This window comes from Eriocheir sinensis, chromosome 6 (genome assembly GCF_024679095.1).
Source record: "Eriocheir sinensis breed Jianghai 21 chromosome 6, ASM2467909v1, whole genome shotgun sequence".
NCBI classification, from domain to species: domain Eukaryota; kingdom Metazoa; phylum Arthropoda; class Malacostraca; order Decapoda; family Varunidae; genus Eriocheir; species Eriocheir sinensis.
The window spans coordinates 19350479-19372520 of NC_066514.1; the positions used below are offsets into that span (position 1 = coordinate 19350479).

At 47.6% G+C, this 22042-nt stretch overlaps 2 protein-coding genes across 27 annotated transcripts; both read right to left on the reverse strand.

Moving 5' to 3' along the window:
- Window positions 1-342: 342 nt before the first annotated feature.
- On the reverse strand, window positions 343-15330 carry LOC126989886 (protein maelstrom-like). The gene is made up of 4 exons (XM_050848510.1): window positions 15228-15330; window positions 9169-9349; window positions 8078-8221; window positions 343-3418 (listed from the first exon to the last, which is right to left on the reverse strand). Exons 2-4 carry the CDS (start codon window positions 9311-9313, stop codon window positions 3303-3305), a joined length of 405 nt encoding a protein of 134 aa, XP_050704467.1. The 5' UTR covers window positions 9314-9349; window positions 15228-15330; the 3' UTR covers window positions 343-3302.
- Window positions 9358-11894, reverse strand: LOC126989770 (uncharacterized). Of its 26 annotated transcripts, XM_050848423.1 has the most exons (5): window positions 10812-11881; window positions 10515-10712; window positions 10317-10415; window positions 9822-9920; window positions 9358-9722 (listed from the first exon to the last, which is right to left on the reverse strand). In XM_050848423.1, the coding sequence occupies exons 1-5, from the start codon at window positions 11264-11266 to the stop codon at window positions 9413-9415; spliced, it is 1161 nt and encodes a 386-aa protein (XP_050704380.1). In that variant the 5' UTR covers window positions 11267-11881; the 3' UTR covers window positions 9358-9412. The 26 variants fall into 26 exon arrangements, 23 of the variants coding, with proteins under 23 accessions (XP_050704380.1, XP_050704418.1, XP_050704350.1 ...); XM_050848461.1 differs by lacking the exon at window positions 9822-9920; XM_050848393.1 differs by having other exon boundaries at window positions 9358-9920; window positions 10911-11880.
- Window positions 15331-22042: the final 6712 nt, after the last annotated feature.

The following is a 22042-nucleotide window of genomic DNA, read 5'->3' on the forward strand; positions in this document are numbered from 1 at the left end:
AAATCACACGTTGACATGTACCTATGGACGGTAATACTAGAAACGCATGAACCGGTGTTGTGTTATTTGGCGTCCCCACCGTCAAAGGCTGGTGCTTTTGTTTACAAACACTGGTCTCTCGCGAACTGCGCATGCTCAGACTAGCAAGCGTATGTACAGTCTCACAAAGCATTTTAATTAGAGTTGCTGGAAGGTTGAATCAGACATACAGTACCACCATCCCGCTGTTTCTGGAACGACACTCTGTACGAGTTGTATTTATATGTACAGAGTGTCGTTCAGCGAGGATGGTGGTACTGTATGTCTGATTCAGCCTTCCAGCAACTCTTAATGTGTTAAAAAGCTTTGTGAGACTGTACAGGGCTACGCTTACTGGTCTGAACATGCGCAGTTCACAAGAGACCAGTGTTTGTAAACAAAAGCGCTTGCTTTTGACGATGGGACACCAAATAACACAACACTGGGTGCCTTCAATACCAGGGCATGATCACAAATGAATATGGAATATCAAATTTGAGGCAGTTAATAATTTTTTGGGCAAAGTTAAATGATTTTTCTCTTTGATATATTGATTATTGAGTCTAACATGAAAAATAAGCTAGTGTTTTAATGTTGATGATCTAAGTATGAAATCTCTTCACTGAAGATATTTCATGCCCCAAAGGTTTTTCAAACAACACCGGGCACCACGTGTAGGGAGGAGACAACGATTAGTAAAAAAGTAGTGATTAGAAAAAAGTATTGATTATCGCTAGTTTGGTTACAAAAGTAACGAAGATATCGATAAATACTTAAATAAGTAGCAGATGGCCGATAACCCGATTTTGTTATCAGCGATAAAGTATCGCGATAACTTATCACGATAACCCCCAGCTATGCCAGGGTCACACACCTACCCCGGGAAATGTCTACAACTCCTAGGAAAGCCTGGTCAAATGTGTGTTTCTTTAGGTTCATGGTACAAAGGAATGGTCAAACTACCACCAGGGTCACAAAACTGCCCCTGGCAATGCCCACAACACCTAGGAAAGCCAGGTCAAATATGTGTTTCTTTAGGTTCATGGTACAAAGGAATGGTCAAACCAGGGTCACAAAACTGCCCCTGGCAATGCCCACAACACCTAGGAAAGCCTGTTCAAATATGTGTTCCCTTAGGTTCATGGTACAGAGAAAGGTTCACACTACTACCAGGGTCACAAAACTACCCCTGGAAATGCCCACAACTCCTAGGAAAGCCTTGGCAAATGTGTGTTCCCTTAGGTTCATGGTACAGAGGAAGGGTCACACTACCACCAGGGTCACACAACTACCCCTGGAGATGCCCACAACTCCTAGGAAAGCCTGGCCAAATATGTGTTTTCATAGGTTCACAATACAGAGGAAGGGTCACACTACCACCAGGGTCACAAAACTACCCCTGGAAATGCCCACAACTCCTAGGAAAGGCTGGTCAAATGTGTGTGGCAGTCGAAATGTTTTGTTTAGTCGGCGCAATATCTGTGGTCATATGCCGAAGAGAGACAGAAGGGGAAGGAATTATAGGAGAAGGGAACAGACCCCAGGAGACGGGACACAACCCCTGATTAATACCTGGTACACTGCTGGGTGGACAGGGGCTACGTAGGGTACCAGAAAAGCCGCCCAAATTTTTCCACTCCGCCCGGGAATCGAACCCGGGCTCTCTCGGTTGTGAGCCGAGAGTGCTAACCACTGCACCACGAAGCCCCCCGAGGCGAGGAGGAGGGTAAAGGTGGGGGCAGGGAAGGGAACTGTAGGGAGATGAACTGGTGGTAAGGTTAACAATTATTTTACGTTTTTTTTTTCACCACTTATATCGGAATTTCAGCACATTAACCGTGTAGCAGCGACGGGCCAAAATTGTGGCTTTACCGTGTAGCAGCGACGGGCCAAATTTGTGGCTTTACCGTGTAGCAGCGATGGGCCAAATTTGTGGCTTTACCGTGTAGCAGCGATGGGCCAAATTTGTGGCTTTACCGTGTAGCAGCGACGGGCCAAATTTGTGGCTTTACCGTGTAGCAGCGATGGGCCAAATTTGTGGCTTTACCGTGTAGCAGCGACGGGCCAAATTTGTGGCTTTACCGTGTAGCAGCAACGGGCCAAATTTGTGGCTTTACCGTGTAGCAGCGACGGGCCAAATTTGTGGCTTTACCGTGTAGCAGCGACGGGCCAAATTTGTGGCTTTACCGTGTAGCAGCGACGGGCCAAATTTGTGGCTTTACCGTGTAGCAGCGACGGGCCAAATTTGTGGCTTTACCGTGTAGCAGCAACGGGCCAAATTTGTGGCTTTACCGTGTAGCAGCAACGGGCCAAATTTGTGCCATGATATAAACCCCCAAAATTAAATGATATATAATCTGATCACAAATGCTTTGATATCTATTACGAAACGGTTTGTGTGAGGGGCGATTTTTTCTCATTTTTCTCGCTTGGAGGGACCATTAAGAAACATGATCCCCGCTGCTACCACCACCGGGTTAATGGACTAAAGTCTCCCCCAATTAGTCTGTTATATCGAGGGTTCACTGTATTTTGGTGCGGACGCTTTGAAAGAGTTGAAATAGGCAGAGCAGAGCATCCATGGCTTGACAGAAGTATATATGGAAAATGCCCAATATAAAATGCCCTCAAATCCAGTACAGCAGGCAGTATCCATTATATGTGAGGGTTACGTTCTGCAAGCAGCTCGCATCATGTGAATTCCCATATATGGAGGTTATCATCCCAATAAGGGGTTATGTTCCACGACCCGTTTTGGAACTCTCTTAACTATTTATTCCGGCACCGTTTCACAATAACAAAGCACTTCAGCAACAATAAAGCACATTGATTGCTTCCGGGGAGACACACCCAGAGTCTATGGTTTAGGCTGATAATTAGCTAGTACCTGAGGATTAACTTTAGGATCAGAGGGAGGAAAAGGTTAATTATAGACGAGGAAAGTGCAGGAAACATTTGCGCCCTCTAGTGTGTCACCAAACCTCACCAGCACCAGCGCCGATACTCCCATAATAGTGACTTTTTCTCGCATAAAACCAATACTTGGCACATTTAGGTTAGTCGCATAGGAGCGGATTTGCACGTATGGAATACCCGGTGTATATTTGGGAGCAGCAAGTAGTGGGCTTTTTTTATTATTGTTTCCTTTTTTGTGCGCCCTTGAGCTGTCTCCTTTGTTGTAAAATAAATAAATAAATATGTAAAATGTTCAATATTAAATGAAGTCAAATACTACAAGTTGGTGAATGCAAGAAACAATAAGCACTGTACCTTTCCTGGCCTGCTCAGAGCCAAGCGAGGGAAAGTCTTCCTCCTCCTCCCATGGTTTTGTCGTCCAGGCCTGCACGACCTTTCCCATCCATCGGCACCCCCCCAAGAGCCAGCAGGCTTTGTCCGAGGCCTGTAAGAAAGGTGCCGGGTTATGTACTCATAAATCTTTTACCAACAACCACAACATGGAAAAATCTTTCAACAAACTTCCAAACATACAGAGGAGGCGGTGGCTGAGTCAACAGAGTGACGGTGCCGCGTTCAGGAGGACGCGAGTTCAATCCCTGCCCGGTGCCACCAAGCTGGGATTTTTCAGCCGCCGCCAAGTGGCTTAAAACTACCCACATGCTGTCCTGAAGACCACCTATCAACCCGGACTCTAGATTCTAGGATTAACGATGAGCTCCAGGAGGGCAGCATGAGCCAATGCAAGATGGAGCCACTATAAACACTCGCCTGCACCACGACGGGCTGAGCCATACCATCAGGCCCCTCCAAAAAACAAGCCTACCGGCACCAGCGAAGATGTAAAAAAAAAAAATAAATAAATAAATAAATAAATAAATAAAATTAAATAAATCTAAAAAAAATCTTTTGAGCTCTAAAAAAAATCTAGACAAATTTTTAAACTATCTTGCTTCTGAACAAACTACTTTTGAACCTTAATAAATAATCTAAACGTGAAAAAAAAGCTTCCAAACTTTAACAAGAAATTTGCTTGTAAACAGTGAACAGGCTTTCCTTTCTGACTCTTATGACAAGCCTTTACAAGGGGAGCATCAAAGCTCTTCTGAAGGTAGCTCCGATGATTCTTAAACATCTACAAGCACGGTAAAAGTTGGAAAGTTTTGTTTAATGGGCAGCGCAACATCTGTGGTCATATGCCGGAGAGAGACAGGAGGGGAAGGAATTATAGGAGAAGGAAACAGTTGGAAAATTTGGTTTAGTGGGCAGCGCAACATCTGTGGTCATATGCCGGAGAGAGACAGAAGGGGAAGGAATTCTAGAAGGGAACAGTTGGAAAGTTTTGTTTAGTGGGCAGCGCAACATCTGTGGTCATATGCCGGAGAGAGACAGAAGGGGAAGGAATTCTAGGAGAAGGGAACAGTTGGAAAGTTTTGTTTAGTGGGCAGCGCAACATCTGTGGTCATATGCCGGAGAGACAGAAGGGGAAGGAATTCTAGGAGAAGGGAACAGTTGGAAAGTTTTGTTTAGTGGGCAGCGCAACATCTGTGGTCATATGCCGGAGAGAGACAGAAGGGGAAGGAATTCTAGGAGAAGGGAACAGTTGGAAGGTTTTTAGTGGGCAGCGCAACATCTGTGGTCATATGCCGGAGAGAGGCAGAGGGGGAAGGAATTATAGGAGAAGGGAACAGACCCCAGGAGATGGGACACAACCCCTGATTAATACCTGGTACACTGCTGGGTGGACAGGGGCGTAGGGTATCGGAAAAGCCGCCCAAATTTTTCCACTTCGCCCGGGAATCGAAATCGGGCTCTTTCGGTTGTGAGCCGAGTGTGCTAACCACTGCACCACGAAGCCCCCAAGATTTGTTGGACCGTAGCGTCAACCCCATATCTCGAGGGCCTAGGCTCATATCCCAGGCAGGTAGTTGGGAAAAGTACTATCTGGAATAAGGTCATTTCTCATGTGCTTTGAGAAATGTCATTAGCTGAAGGCTCAGACTGTCGGACCCACAGCTCCTAGTGGTTCCCCTTCTGAGGCTCCACAGCTTCCTGAGGTCCAGGTTCTGACACATGAAGCAGGCCGCCGCACACACGACAGGGTGCAGAAGCGTCCTTCAGTGCGGTGTTGTGCGGCTGTTGGCACCAAGGCAAGAGTATCACAACACTACTTCACAGCCTAACGTCCCTTTTATCCTTTAACCCAGCAGCAGCGGGGATCATGTTTCTTAATGGTCCCTCCAAGTGAGAAAAATGAGAAAAAATCACCCTCACACAAACCATTGCATAATATATATCAAAGCATTTGTGATCAGGTTATGTATCATCTATTTTTGGGGGTTTATATCATGGAACAAATTTGGTCCATCGCTGCTACACGGTAAAGACACAATGAGTCTCTGAGAGTCATATCATAAGACATTTCATCGCCCAAGAACACATATTTGACAAAGCTTTCGTAGGAGTTGTGGGCATTTCCAGGAGTAGTTCTATGACCCTGGTGGTAGTGTGACCCTTCCTCTGTACTGTGAACCTAGAAACACATATTTGACAAGGCTTTCGTAGAAGTTGTGGGCATTTCCAGTAGTAGTTTTACGACCCTGGTGGTAGTGTGACCCTTCTTCTGTACCTTGAACCTAGAAACACATATTTGACAAAAATTTTGTAGGAGTTGTGGGCATTTCCAGGAGTAGTTTTATGACCCTGGTGGTAATGTGTGACCCTTCCTCTGTACCGTGAACCTAAAGAAACACTCATTAGAACCTGACTGACCTCTCTCTTTGACCTTAAGTAGTAGAACACATATTTGACAAGGCTTTTGTATGAGTTGTGGGCATTTCCAGGAGTAGTTTTATGACCCTGGTGATAGTGTGACCCTTCCTCTGTACCCTGAACCTAAAGAAACACTCATTAGAACCCGACTGACCCCCTCTTTGAGCTTAACCCCTTCAACACGAGTATACTGCATCCTTGCGTGCCCCGTACCATATCCGAGGACTTGCATACTTCGTCCAGGCTCGCTTTAACTAATATACGAGTTATTTTGTCTCTATATTTATGCTTACATCTCAAAACTATCAATTAATTTAAGTTTTTTTATGTGCACCATTTAATTCTGCATGTTTTCATATAATAATACATGATGATTGTTTTGAGTTTGTGGCTGAAAACTTGTTACATTCAATAGCGACATTTGAAATTTGGCGCGCGCGGCGATCCCGGTTACGGCACGGGGCGCTGTTTTGGCCTGGCCGTAGTGAAGGGGTTAACCCACTGCCCTTTGCAGGCTTTCCTCACAATGCACCCTGGAGCCGACTCCCTCACACACACACACACACACACACACACACAAAGTCCCGTCACTCCCAGAGCGATAAATCTCACTAAAGTAACGCCTCCATTTTGCCTGAATTTCTTCAATAGCTGTCTCATGTTAGGGGGACCCTATGCCTTGTACTCCTCAACGCAAAATTTTTTGGGCTCCTCAAGCCGTTTCTCTGCACTGGGAACTATGGGAGACCTGCACCCCGTCACTAACACCTCACCTTGGACAAGAGCTGCTTCAGATTCTTGGCAGTTTCCTCAAGGCTGTTCCTCAAGCCCTCCGAGTCACCCAGCAGCTTGTGAGTCTCCAGCGAGTGCTTCCTGGCCGAGGCACCACGATGGCTGCGGGGAAGGGAACAAATTAAGGACTGGTGTGAGTTGCATTGTGCTTGTTGCTGGTGTTTCCATGTGAGGATGAGGACCAGTGATCAGAGGGACTATATACTTTTTCTTTTTTTTACAGCAGAGGAAGCAGCTCAAGGGCAAAAAAAAGGAAACAATAATGAAAAAGCCTGCTGTTTGCTGCTCCCACAAAAAGGGCTCAGAGGAGTGTCCAAGAGAGGTCAATTTAACCCTGTAGCAGCGAGGGGCCAAATTTGTGGCTTTACTGTGTAGCAGCAACGGGCCAAATTTGTGGCTTTACCGTGTAGCAGCGACGGGCCAAATTTGTGGCTTTACCGTGTAGCAGCAACGGGCCAAATTTGTGCCATGATATAAACCCCCAAAAATAGATGATATATAAATTGATCACAAATGCTTTGATATATATCATAATACGGTTTGTGTGAGTGCCATTAAGAAACATGATCTGCAATGCTGCCGGGTTAATCTAACCTAACCTGAGGAAGAGATGATGATGATGCTGATGATGATGATGAAATTGGAATTAACAGAGTACAGGAAAAAGTTGGAAAGTTTGGTTAAGTCGGCGCAACATCTGTGGTCATATGCCGGAGAGAGACAGAAGGGGAAGGAATTATAGGAGAAGAGAACAGACCCCAGGAGACGGGACACAACATCTGTGGTCATATGCCGGAGAGAGACAGAAGGGGAAGGAATTATAGGAGAAGAGAACAGACCCCAGGAGACGGGACACAACATCTGTGGTCATATGCCGGAGAGAGACAGAAGGGGAAGGAATTATAGGAGAAGAGAACAGACCTCAGGAGACGGGACACAACATCTGTGGTCATATGCCAGAGAGAGACAGAAGGGGAAGGAATTATAGGAGAAGAGAACAGACCCCAGGAGACAGGACACAACATCTGTGGTCATATGCCAGAGAGACAGAAGGGGAAGGAATTATAGGAGAAGGGAACAGACCCCAGGAGACAGGACACAACATCTGTGGTCATATGCCGGAGAGAGACAGAAGGGGAAGGAATTATAGGAGAAGGGAACAGACCCAAGGAGACAGGACACAACATCTGTGGTCATATGCCAGAGAGAGACAGAAGGGGAAGGAATTATAGGAGAAGGGAACAGACCCCAGGAGACAGGACACAACATCTGTGGTCATATGCCAGAGAGAGACAGAAGGGGAAGGAATTATAGGAGAAGAGAACAGACCCCAGGAGACGGGACACAGCCCCCGATTAATACCTGGTACCCATTCACTGCTGGATGGTGGACAGGGGCGTAGGGTATCGGAAAACCCGCCCAAATTTTTACACTCCGCCTGGGAATCGAACCCGGGCTCTCTCGGTCGTGAGCCGAGTGTGCTAACCACTGCACCACGAAGCCCCCATTTTCACAGGACTGAGTCGAGGCCACAACTTACGCGCAACAACACAGTGAAACAACTTCATGATTCCATTCCTTAGGCTGAAGCGCAGCAGATTCAGCTCAGCGGGGACATAGTGGCCGGGGTCAGTGTGGGCATAACAGCTTGTGCTGACTAGGATGAAGCTGGCCTGGTGCAGCGCTGAGGAAAGGAAGAGAAGGGCTGTATCAATGACTACAAAAACTAACATATCTTTACTACTATCAAAACAAGTGACTTCCCACACGCTGTTCTCACTACTTTTCATTTTCCTTCCATTCCTCTAATCTATATTTTATTTATTTATCTTTATTCACAGAAGCGTAAGCAGCTTAAGGGCAACAAAAAACAGGAAATAAGAAAGCCTGCTAAGCACACACAAATCGAAAGTTTTATCTCACACTTATCAAAAAGCAAATATGGGAGTGACTGTCTCAGAGAACATGTCACCGGACAAACACATCAACAGGATAACGGGACAAACTCTGAATTTGCTGAGGAACACAAGGACGGCATTTGTGTACTTGGATGAGGAGATGATGAAGAAAATAATAGTTACAATGATAAGGCCAAGGTTGGAGTATGCAGCAGTGGTCTGGTCTCCTCACGAAAAGAAGAACATAAGGAAGCTGGAAAGAGTGCAGAGAGTGGCAACTAAGAAGGTACTGGAACCTAGAGATTGGACTTATGAGGAGAGACTCAATAGCATGGGGCTCACAACCCTGGAGAGAAGAAGATAAAGAAGAGACCTGATAGCAGTGTACAGGGTGGCGAGTGGGGTGGACAGAGAGGACCTGTGTGTGTGGAGCGAGGGAGAAACGAGAGGACATGAAAAGAAGTTGAGGGCGACCACGTGTAGGCGAGATGTGAAAAAGTTTAGCTTCCCAAACAGAAGCTGTGGAATGGACTGGAGGAGGAGGTGGTTTGTGCAAGAAACATTCATGATTTTAAGGAAAAATTGGATAAGAGAGGATATGGAGACGGGACAGCGCGAGCGTAACTCTTTTCCTCGTATGTCACAACTAGGTAACTAGGTAAATACATACACACACACACACACACACACATACACACATGCACCCACACACACGCACGCACACACCACACACCATTGCCCATCCGGTTCATGTCCACCAAGTCAGCATTGTCCCTCTTCATCTCCTCGGCCTGGTGCTTTTCCTCCCGGGCCGCCTCGTCCAGGCACCGCAGCGGCACCCCTCGGCACTCCAGCCTCTCCCTGCTTTCTCCGGTCATCAGCTGGTACTTCTTCCACTGTTCCTCCGGCAGTGCCTGTGGGAGGAGGGGGGTAAGGAGGGTACATTCATCACCCCGCACAGGTTATAACTATTTGCATCAGGGAAAAAAAGCCTGGAAAATTCTGCTTAGCCCCTTGACTGTGGATTTCCTACAAGAAGACCTCACCAAGTTATAGGAATGGAACAAGAATTGGCTGCTACAATTCAATGAAGAAAAATGTAAAGTCCTGCACCTTGGGAGGGGATATCCAGCACACCAATACCACATGGGAAACACTCCACTATCCACCACAGAGGCAGAGAAAGACCTGGGAGTGTATGTTACCAGGCTACCAGTGAAGGGATATCCAGCACACCAATACCACATGGGAAACACTCCACTATCCACCACAGAGGCAGAGAAAGACCTGGGAGTGTATGTTACCAGGCTACCAGTGAAGGGATATACAGCACACCAATACCACATGGGAAACACTCCACTATCCACCACAGAGGCAGAGAAAGACCTGGGAGTGTATGTTACCAGGCTACCAGTGAAGGGATATCCAGCACACCAATACCACATGGGAAACACTCCACTATCCACCACAGAGGCAGAGAAAGACCTGGGACTATACGTTACCAGGCTACCAGTGAAGGGATATCCAGCACACCAATACCACATGGGAAACACTCCACTATCCACCACAGAGGCAGAGAAAGACCTGGGACTATACGTTACCAGGCTACCAGTGAAGGGATATCCAGCACACCAATACCACATGGGAAACACTCCACTATCCACCACAGAGGCAGAGAAAGACCTGGGACTATACGTTACCAGGCTACCAGTGAAGGGATATCCAGCACACCAATACCACATGGGAAACACTCCACTATCCACCACAGAGGCAGAGAAAGACCTGGGACTATATGTTACCAGGCTACCAGTGAAGGGATATCCAGCACACCAATACCACATGGGAAACACTCCACTATCCACCACAGAGGCAGAGAAAGACCTGGGAGTGTATGTTACCAGGCTACCAGTGAAGGGATATCCAGCACACCAATACCACATGGGAAACACTCCACTATCCACCACAGAGGCAGAGAAAGACCTGGGACTATACGTTACCAGGCTACCAGTGAAGGGATATCCAGCACACCAATACCACATGGGAAACACTCCACTACCCACCACAGAGGCAGAGAAAGACCTGGGAGTGTATGTTACCAGGCTACCAATGAAGGGATATCCAGCACACCAATACCACATGGGAAACACTCCACTATCCACCACAGAGGCAGAGAAAGACCTGGGAGTGTATGTTACCAGGCTACCAGTGAAGGGATATCCAGCACACCAATACCACATGGGAAACACTCCACTATCCACCACAGAGGCAGAGAAAGACCTGGGACTATACGTTACCAGGCTACCAGTGAAGGGATATCCAGCACACCAATACCACATGGGAAACACTCCACTACCCACCACAGAGGCAGAGAAAGACCTGGGAGTGTATGTTACCAGGCTACCAATGAAGGGATATCCAGCACACCAATACCACATGGGAAACACTCCACTATCCACCACAGAGGCAGAGAAAGACCTGGGAGTGTATGTTACCAGGCTACCAGTGAAGGGATATCCAGCACACCAATACCACATGGGAAACACTCCACTATCCACCACAGAGGCAGAGAAAGACCTGGGAGTGTATGTTACCAGGCTACCAGTGAAGGGATATCCAGCACACCAATACCACATGGGAAACACTCCACTATCCACCACAGAGGCAGAGAAAGACCTGGGAGTGTATGTTACCAGGCTACCAGTGAAGGGATATCCAGCACACCAATACCACATGGGAAACACTCCACTATCCACCACAGAGGCAGAGAAAGACCTGGGACTATACGTTACCAGGCTACCAGTGAAGGGATATCCAGCACACCAATACCACATGGGAAACACTCCACTATCCACCACAGAGGCAGAGAAAGACCTGGGACTATACGTTACCAGGCTACCAGTGAAAGCCAAGTCCGTGCCAATCGCAGCGGACGGGTTAAAAACTAAGTAAAAAACTGACTCTCAGGGCAAAGTTGGAATATGACAAACTGATTAAAAACATACAATTCATCTAAATATCTAAGTTCAGGGCTTAAGTGTTGGAGTTCATTCTCTAAGAGTTATGGACCTGGAGTAGTGAGCACATCCCACATGATCTTGAACCCCTGAAGGGCGGGTGTTCTGACCACAAGGGCTCCCTCAGGGGGGGCCACAACTAGCTGTTCTTCAAGCACTCATAATCCTTGAAATAAACATCTTATGGATATACATGTAATACCATGATGTGCAGCACACAATGAACTCATGCAGCCTGATGTGTGTGATGCCTGAGCGGGCCAGGCCAGCAGACCTATTGCTGGGCTGAGCCTGGTGGACGGGACAATGTACTGGATGGGGGACTCACGCAAGCTAATTTATTATATAACACATGAAAGTTTACTTTTTAGGTGTGCATATGTTGTACATATCTTGTGCTCTGTCTGGCTGGCTATCTTGGTTAGACTCTCTCTCTCTCTCTCTCTCTCTCTCTCTCTCTCTCTCATATACAGGATATAAAGAATCTATACATTTCAAGACAACCTATTTCTCTCTTGAAAACATGTATGTGCAGAAAAACATATCATAATTTTCAATGGGAGTGTAACATATGAAATGCATTTTTTTTGTAATGTTTACCAATATTGATACAATAATGATGGCAGGTGTTGCTTGGTGCCACTGGGAGTCAGGGGTGCAAGCAAGCATTTTGTGGAGTGTATGTTTTCTGACTTGTGCTGCCCACCTGTGCCTGGGAGTTCCCTGCCTGGCTGGCTGGGTTTATTTATTATTTTTTTTTGGGTGGGTTTTTTAATGCCAACCCTGAGGATTACTAACAAGTGGAACAGCCTCACTGAACATGTAGTCACCAGCACTAGTGTGAATATGTTTAACCCGGTAGCAGCGACGGGCCAAATTTGTGGCTTTACCGTGTGCCAGCGACGGGCCAAATTCGTGGCTTTACCATGTACCAGCGACGGGCCAAATTTGTGGCTTTACCGTGTACCAGCGACAGGCCAAATTTCTGCCATGATGTAACCCCCCAAAATAGATGAAGCATAAACTGATCACAAATGCGTTTATATATATTATGAAATGGTTCGCGCGAGTGATGATTTTTTCTCATTAATTCGCTTAGAGGGCCTTTAAGAAGCATGATCCCCGCTGCCACCACCGGGTTAAGGACAGGTATGACCAGGTTGAGGCTGAACAGAAACAGAGAAGAGGCACCAGACCCTTATGACTCTCTTGCCTCGTATACCTTCACTGGGTAAGCATCTCCACTCAGGGTCGGACTGGCCTGTGTGCCCGTGTGCCAATATACTTACTCGTGTTTCTTATTTATCTGCTCCCACTTCCGCCGAAGCACTCTGCAGGACCCACATATTTTAATTCATTAAATTTTCAATATTGATCACAACTTATATGCTATGTTAATTGTCAATGGCACATGGGCCCCCCAAGGTACATGTGTAGTGCGGCAACTATGCCTGATGAACGAGCCTCCCATAACCCACTTAGACAGCGGGGTACCTCTTTGGCCGACTCGGTAAGGAGTGGCTCTCCCGTCACATTGGTCGCGGGTTCAATCCCAGGCAGCCAGCGAATACCCTCACCTGGTCTTAATTAATTTCTCGTGTGTTTCGATACACGCAGAGGACGTGTCGGGAAATAGAGGAAACAGAAAAAGAAAATCCCAGGGCATGACACATGGGCCCCTGGACTTAACCCATGCCAATGTGTATTATTTGAATATTTTGATATTTTAGCTTATATGGGCCTGGCCCCTCCAGCCACTAGATGACACGGCCCCCTTCAGCACCCCAGTCCGACTCTGTCTTTGCTAGGTGAGCACGTCAGCGCTGCCACGAACCCGCGCCATGAACCCTTCAAGCTCGACTGCAAGTTTACCGCTTACCGTTGATAAGGTTTCAGGCCCAGCGCTCCACAGGGCCGCCGCTAACATTATAACAGTAATATTAGCACCTAAAGTTGTCCTCAAGCCTCATACTTGTTAAGTCATAGGATTTAGTGGATAAGTGAGTCTTCAGCGCTTTCTTGTCTTACGTAACCGTGCCACGCCTCGCCTAATCGCCCTAACCGGAGAGCACCCGGCAGCCCACACAACCCTGATGACAATGGGAATGACAATGAGAGTGTGGTACCTGCCCCAACAATAGCCACTTTTAACCCGGTAGCTGCGGGGGTCATGTTTCTAAGGTTAGGTTAGGTTAAAGGCCCGTCTAAGTAAAATAATGAGAAAGAATCATCACTCACGCAAACCATTTCATAATATATATCAACGCATGTGTGATCAGTTTATGCATCATCTATTTTGGGAGGTTTATATCATGGCAGAAATTTGGCCCATCGCTGCTACATGGTAAAGCCACAAATTTGGCCCGTCGCTGCTACACGGTAAAGCCACAAATTTGGCCCATCGCTGCTACACGGTAAAGCCACAAATTTGGCCCATCACTGCTACACGGTAAAGCCACAAATTTGGCCCATCGCTGCTACACGGTAAAGCCACAAATTTGGCCCATCACTGCTACACGGTAAAGCCACAAATTTGGCCCGTCACTGCTACCGGGTTAAGAGGTGGGGGACATCATAAGAAGGCTTTCCAGTTACTCCGGCCCTTAGTAACTCCGGCCCTGGTCACTCCGGCCCCCACCTTGGTCACTCCAGCCTGGAAATGGATACCATAATATGAACGAACCCTTGGTGTTTTAATTTGGGTCAAGTTGTTTACCCGTCACTTCTTACTGAATCGAGAGTTGAACTCAAGGTGGTCGAACCAATATTTAAAGTCAATGAGTTTGGTGCCGAAACTATGCCCGTGCCCAAAATGGGATCGTGTGAGTAGAGCTTTGGTGATTCACAGTTACTGTTTAATGTTCACAATCAATTTTTTCGTAAACATTATCCCCTATTTTCAAGAGTAAAAAAAAGTCCTTGAATTGGATTTTCAAAGCGTTTCCATGACTGTTGAAGGTTTGTAGAAAAGATATATGAAGAGATACTGATGTTTCATAAAGTAGATTAAGATACTGGCACGGACCTAATACGAATCTTTACCAAAATCCCTAAATGTAGGAAATTTCCCTAGACCTAGGGTATTTTTTCTCTCCCCCGTAAAAAATGAGATTGCAACGGATTTCGTGTCCCCCACCTGAAACCCGCATTCCCACCGGTCCCCAAGCTTGTTTTGGGGGTGAGGGGGAGTATGGGCAAACACTAGAATTTTACAAACATGAGGATTGAGGACAACTTTAGGTGCTAATGTTAGTGTTGTAATGTTGGTGGCCCTGTGGAGCGCTGCGGCGGCGGCAGCAGACCGGGGCCTGAAACCTCATCACCGGTGAACGGAAACAGGTAAACTTGACATGGGTAGCCTTGGGTGTGATCCTGGAATAATACCAAGCTGTCACCTCAGCCACAAAAAGCTTGAAACAGGTAAACTTGACATGGGTAAGCTTGGGTGTGATCCTGGAATAATACCAAGCTGTCACCTCAGCCACAAAAAGCTTGAAACAGGTAAACTTGACATGGGTAAGCTTGGGTGTGATCCTGGAATAATACCAAGCTGTCACCTCAGCCACAAAAAGCTTGAAACAGGTAAACTTGACATGGGTAAGCTTGGGTGTGATTCTGGAGTAATACCAAGCTGTCACCTCAGCCACAAAAAGCTTGAAACAGGTAAATTTGACATGGGTAAGCTTGGGTGTGATTCTGGAATATTACCAAGCTGTCACCTCAGCCACAAAAAGCTTGTAATAGGTAAGCTTGAAATGGATAACCTTGTAATACGCACTGGATGGGCGTGGAGGCACTGGATGGGCGTGGAGGCGTGGGGGCAGTGGATGGGCGTGGAGGCGTGGGCACTGGATGGGCGTGGAGGCGTGGGGGCACTGGATGGGCGTGGAGGCGTGGGGGCAGTGGATGGGCGTGGAGGCGTGGGGGCAGTGGATGGGCGTGGAGGCGTGGGGGCACTGGATGGGCGTGGAGGCGTGGGGGCACTGGATGGGCGTGGAGGCGTGGGGGCACTGTGTGGGCGTGGGCGACGTGACAGATTCTGCAGCACCGCTTTGTTTACTTCCGTTGATCTTGACCTTGATCTTGATGTCACAGGAGTCCTGAGAAGGGAGGCCGTGGTTTTGTATGTCCTTATAGAGTGGGATTGATAGAGGCTGGGAATTGAATGTGAAAAAGAATGCAGAAATAATTATGAATGTTGAAGAAATGGCCGGAGGAGGTTATGTAGTGAGTTAAGTGCCTTGGGTCAGTTATGTGTAGACAGGAGCTGCCTTGTATAGGCCAACCGGTCTCCTGCAGACTCCTTACGTTCTTATGTTCTTATGTTCTTATGATGACCTCCGCCAAAATAACACGGAGGAGTCCAGTGCAGAGGAGCCTTTGCATGTAGGGCCTGCACAGGAAGCACCTTTAAGTAACAGTAACACTCAGCCCTCCTCCTTGGGTGAATGTTGCAGAGGAACCTTTGCATGTAGGGCCCTGCACAGGAAGCACCTTTAAGTAACAGTAACACTCAGCCCTCCTCCTTGGGTGAATGTTGCAGAGGGACCTTTGCATGTAGGGCCCTGCACAGGAAGCACCTTTAAGTAACAACACCGAGTAAACACCTGAGGGAAGGCTGCCTTTGTTGCCGTTTTCTATTTTCATTCTTATTTCTTCCATTTGGCTTTATGGTTTTCCAAGCTCTTTTTAGTGTTTTGCGGCATCGTGCACAAGAATAATAACGTACCATAGTATGACCACGTCAGTTGGGTAACGCTATTATTCACCCTCCTGGAAAGCCTTAAGAAAAAGTGTAGGGGTAAAAATGGTTGTGGAAATAGCCATGAAATGTGTGCGAGAACCGTGAGGCCATGGGCGGCCGTGACCCGTGGCTAACCGCCGAGGCCTGGAGTCCCTTGATAGAGACTCTGTGAAGGGTCTCCACCGCAGCCTACTCCGCCGCCAGTGACGACAACGGCACAGCACGAAACCTGCCACATATTGTAGGACTGATTGACAGATTGTTGTTGCAGTTATACAACACAGGAGAAGGGCGGAACCTGCCCTCCCAACCTGGCCCAGGCAATACATGGTGTTATTGTACAACTGTTGCCACATCTGTAGGGAGCACCATGACACAAAAAGCTGTACTGGCGGGGGACAAGTGCTACAGTAAAACAATGAACAGTAGCCATGATGAGATGAAGGGGCGGACACATTGAGGGACTTCACCCAGAAACTACAATCTGGGGACAATGCATTATAGGCTACTCACTAAATATACACGAAAAAATAATGAACTCAACAAATCCAGCCACACTAAATCAAACCTAATATAACTGTATCTTAAAAGGTCCGCCCAGAGAGAAACTGTTGGGAAGCAATGCTTCCCAACTTTGGAAACATTTCAATTTCCAAATTCTTTGAAGACAAATGTTTCCAAAGAGTTTGCCAACAGTTGGGAATAATGTTTCTTGTCGTACTCTTAGTGTTTCCGCAGCTGAGAAGGTTGCAGTAACCCCTGAAGGACGAGTGTGACCCGCAGGCGGAAATATTGGTGCAGGGTTTCCGTGGAAGGACGAGTGTCCCGCGTAAGGGCGACTCCGGCCGTTTTCTTATATACCTCCCTTGGCTCCATTACTCCACACCTGAGACAAGCTAATGGACAAACTTGGGCCTAAATACACACATACACAGACCTGTCACGCGGCGACGCAGTGATGGATATTTTTTTCAGCCTACAAGCTGTTCCCAAAGTGTGGTGCGTGAGGTGATCACTCTATAGGGGTGCGTAAGGAAAAAACTGTGTAACTGCGGATTTTATGTCTCGTTAAAATGTCAAACACATCATTAACTGCTATTGTTTTAAGAGTAATTAACGTTTGCTGTACACTTCAGCGGAGTTGTCTGTTCTTTGTTTGAAACTTTCCCAGACTCTGAGCACATTCCTTCACCCCAGGTACATTTTCGTTCAGTTTTGATAGCCATCGCTCAGAGCCTCGTACTTTGCGGGCACAAAATTCGTCAGAAAATGGACGAAATTTCAGGAAATCGACAGGACCTCAGTACTGGTGGAGTCCTAGCGGGGGCGTGGACTCGGTCACAGCTTGGTGCGTGGCCTGAAAAGTTTGGGTTAACTGCTGCTGTATAGGCTACAGGTAGGCTGCACCTTATTTGTTCATCCCTACAATAATTAGCTGGGGTAGTTACTTCACCATGCCATTCCTTTGTTGTGTTGTAAGTATAGGTCAGTTTTGACGAAAAATATACTTGACAAATGTGTGCTTGTTGCGTTCCCCCGAGCCCCTCGATCCTTATAGCGGCAGGTGTTAATGTGCCTCCCGCAGGGTTGTGTCAAGGCTCAGATTGAAATGCCTGAATTTGCTTTTTACTCCACTCCCACACGATCTCTGCGTGTAACGAAACGCACGAGAAATTAATCCAGACAAGGAAAGGTTTTGCCGGCGCCGGGGATCGAACCCGCGACCAGCATAACGGGAGAGCCACTCCTTTACCAGTCGGCCAAAGATGTGCCCCACTGGCTAACTGGGTTATGGGAGGCTCGCCCATCAGGCAAGTCAGCATTACACGTACGTCTCCCCACAAAGGGGCCTTGATATTGTTGTGCTGGAAGCTTCCCCCGGCGTCCATGGGGCTCTAGAAGGCTCCGGGAAGAGCGAGCAAGGGGGCGGGGAGCAAAGCCTCGTCCGCGCCCCGCGGGGCGCGGCCAGGCGCCAGGCGGGAAGTGTTGCCAACCCGCACATACTTTTGCTACATGTTCTTGTATGATCTAAAATATACTGTAACATTCTAGACTGTACTGTTCTGGATATATATAGGAGAAGAGGGCGAGAGGAGGGCAGTCCCAGTCATAGTAAGCTAGTGGTCAGTGAAGAGTCAGAGTGAAGTGTACTACTAAGGAAGAATATTAAACTACAGAAACTGTGCAAAGTGTTTACATATCTCCCTCCCACGGAGTCTCCTGACGGCGACACGGAACCCAAGTAACACGTCCGGCATAACAATATTAACTAGAGTTGATATGCAAAGTTTTGGAGCCATCTAATTAATGTAGAATCACTTCGGGTTAAGGACAGACCACCTATAGTCTGGAGCAAGGGGTCTGTGTACCTATATGTAATACCGAGTCGGCCAAAGAGGTACCCCAGTGGCTAAGCAGGTTATGGGAGGCTCGTTCATCAGGCATAGTCGCCGCACTACACAACAACAACAACAACAACAACAACAATTAACATGCCCTTTCTCCTGTCTCTCCCTCCGCACCGCCATGCTTACAGACCCAAGGCACTTAACTCACTACATAACCTCCTCCGGCCATTTCTTCACCATTCATAATTATTTTGCATTCTTTTCACGTTCAATTCCCAGCCTCTATCAATCCCACTCTATAAGGACATAAAACCCACAGCCTCCCTTCTCTGGACTCCTGTGACATCAAGGTCAAGATCAAGATCAACGGAGGTAATGAGGAGAATGAATGAAGGAGTGAAAATTGGAGAGGATAAAGTATGTGTGTTGTTGTATGCGGATGATGTGGTGGTTATGAGTGAGTCTGCTGAAGAACTACAGAGTCTCCTAGATGTGGTAGGGGGTTATGGAAGGGATTTTGGGGTTAGGTTCAGTAGTGAGAAGAGCAAAGTAAGGATAGTAAATAGGTCAGAGGACGAGAGAGAAACAACTTGGAGACTGGAAGGGGATGAGTTGGAACAGACGGAAGAATACAAGTACCTAGGGGTGTGGATGGAGGTAAATGGATGCGGCAGGGCCAAGAATGTAAAGATAAGTATGGCAAACCAGTGGGTAGGCCGTTTAGGGAGTGCAGCGAGGATGAGAGCGAGCAAGTATGATGTCATCCGTGAGGTTTGGAAGAGTGTGGCTGTCCCGAGCATTATGTATGGAATGGATGTGACGACATGGAATGACAGTGAGATAGAAAAATTGGAAGTGGGGCAGAATAGGGTAGCAAGAATGGCACTGAATGCACCAAGGTTTGCAGCAGTAGAGGCTCTTAGGGGGGACATGGGATGGAGCACGTTTAGGGAAAGACTAGTAAAGGCAACCTTGAGATATAAAGTGAGACTGGAACAAATGGAGGATGCAAGATTAGCAAGGAAAGTATACTTGTGGAGTATAAGAGATGGCAAATGGGCGAATAAATGTGGGCGAATGATAGACAGGAATGTTATGCTAAGTAGGTGGGTGTACCGACCCTTTGAAGATAGACAGAATGTGTTTGAATGGAGAATAACAAACAGAAATGGAGAGGGGTTTGAGTGGGATGTAAGAAAGTGGAAGAATGTGATAGATATGGCAGTTAAAGATGAGGGATTGAGCAAGTGGAAGAATGAGATGGAAAGAAAGGAAACTCTCGACTGGTATAGGGAGAAAGAGGCCCCAAAGTGTGAGGTGTGGTATGAGGGAACCCTGGGAGGTGATCTTCTTTTCCGTGCTAGAGCACAGTGTCTGGATGTGAATGCAAGGAACTATATAGATGGTCTGAGTCCCGCAGCAAAGTGTGCCAGATGTGTGACAGGGGTGTGGACGAGACTGTGCAGCATGTAGTGTTGGAATGCAAGAAGTATGACAGGGAGAGAACGAAGATGATGCATGTGTTTTTGAGCGAGATGGGACGTGGAGTGAACGGAAGGACTGGAAGGGAGTGGATGGTGCTGCTGCTGGGGCTCAGTGGAGAGACGAGTGGACGAGTGATTGAGGCAGTGAAAGAGTTCTTGGAGGGCATGTGGCGTGAAAGATGTAGGGAATGATATTGTTGTGCTGGAAGCTTCCCCCGGCGACCATAGGCCTCTAGAAGGCTCCCGGAGAAACGAGCAAAGGGGCGGGGAGGAAGGCGAGCCGTCCGCGCCCCACGGGGCGCGGCCAGGCGCCAGGCGGGAAGTGTTGCCAACTCGCATATATTTTTGCTACATGTTCTTGTATGATCTGAAATATACTGTAATATTCTAGACTGTACTGTTCTGGATATATATAGGAGAAGAGGGCGAGAGAGAGTCAGTCCCAGTCATAGTAAGCTAGTGGTAAGTGAAGAGTCAGAGTGAAGTGTACTACTAAAGAAGAATATTAAACTACAGAAACTGTGCAAAGTGTTTACATATCTCCCTCCCACGGAGTCTCCTGACGGCGACACGGAACCCAAGTAACACGTCCCGGCATAACACTGGTGTCAGGAGTGTAGGCATTTGTTTTTCGCCATGGAGACTCGTTCCCAAGCTGCCCAGAGGGACGACATGTTGACTGAACTTTTGGAAGCCTTGAGACTACAGGGGGAGAAACAAGAAAGAGCACTCCAAGAACTCAAAGAACAACAAGAAAGAGCACAGCAACAACAAGAAGGAACACTCCAAGAACTCAAAGAACAACAAGAAAGAGCACACCAAGAACTCAAAGAACAACAAGAAAGAGCACAGCAACAACAAGAAGGAACACTCCAAGAACTCAAAGAACAGCTAGAAGATCGCTTCACAGGATTACAGCTACAGCTTAAAGCAGTACAAGATGGAAGTGAGTCAGTGCGAAGAGAAATGACTGATGTAACCACGAACTTGGGACAACGCCTGATAGAAGTGGAGAAAGAACACACAAATCTTCAACAAGAGATGGAGGTGGTACGGGAGACGACACACAAAGAAATATTAGAAGTGCAGGGAAAGGTGAACCGTACTGAACAGGCAGTTTGTGACGTAAGTGACAGAGTGAAGGCCCTTGAAGACTGCTTGGCTGGAAACGGACAGCCAGTGCCTGCAGGGGCTAGTTGTACCCAAGATGCTTCTCCTACGCAAGTCCGGGGTAGTTTGAGCCCTGTTTCGCCTGAGTTTACCCCCGCGAGAAGTTCCGCCAGCCCCATGGGTCTGCTGGGTTCGCCTGTTAGAAAGAAGCCTCAGGAGTTTGATGGCAAGGTCTCCTGGGAGGCTTACCGCGCTCAGTTTGAGCTGTTGGCAGCTCGGAACGGATGGGATGACCAAGAGTGCGCGGTACAGCTGGCCACTAGCCTGAAAGGGGCGGCGCTGGAGGTCCTTGCTCAGCTCGACAATGCAACAAAGGGCAGCTACAGCAGGCTGGCACAGGCGCTGGAGCAACGATATGGGACCATGCACCAGAACGAGCTCTTCAGGGTTAGGTTAAGAACCCGCAACAGAAGGCGCGGCGAGTCTCTTCAGGAACTCGCTCAGGACCTTGAGAGCATGGCGCACAAGGCATACCCAGGTGCCACACCTGACCTGCTGACGGTTTTGCTGCGTGATCAATTCATCGATGCCCTGGACAGCCCTCAGCTGAAGATACAAGTGAACCAAGCTAAGCCAACATCAATGCAGGAAGCTCTGGCACGTGCCATGGAGTTTGAGTCCTTTGTTAGGTCTAGCTTGTCAAGCTTCAGGGACGACTCGACTTCTGGCTTTAGGGCACGAAAGGGCGCTGTCAGCGACACAGACAGGTTCAAGGAAAGTGCTGGTACTGCGAGAAGGTTGGGCACAAGGAGAACGAATGCTATAAGAGGAAGAAGGAATATGAAGGTGCCGCTAAGAAGAAGCCCAGGGAAGGACCCAAGTGCTGGACCTGTGGAGAAAAGGGGCA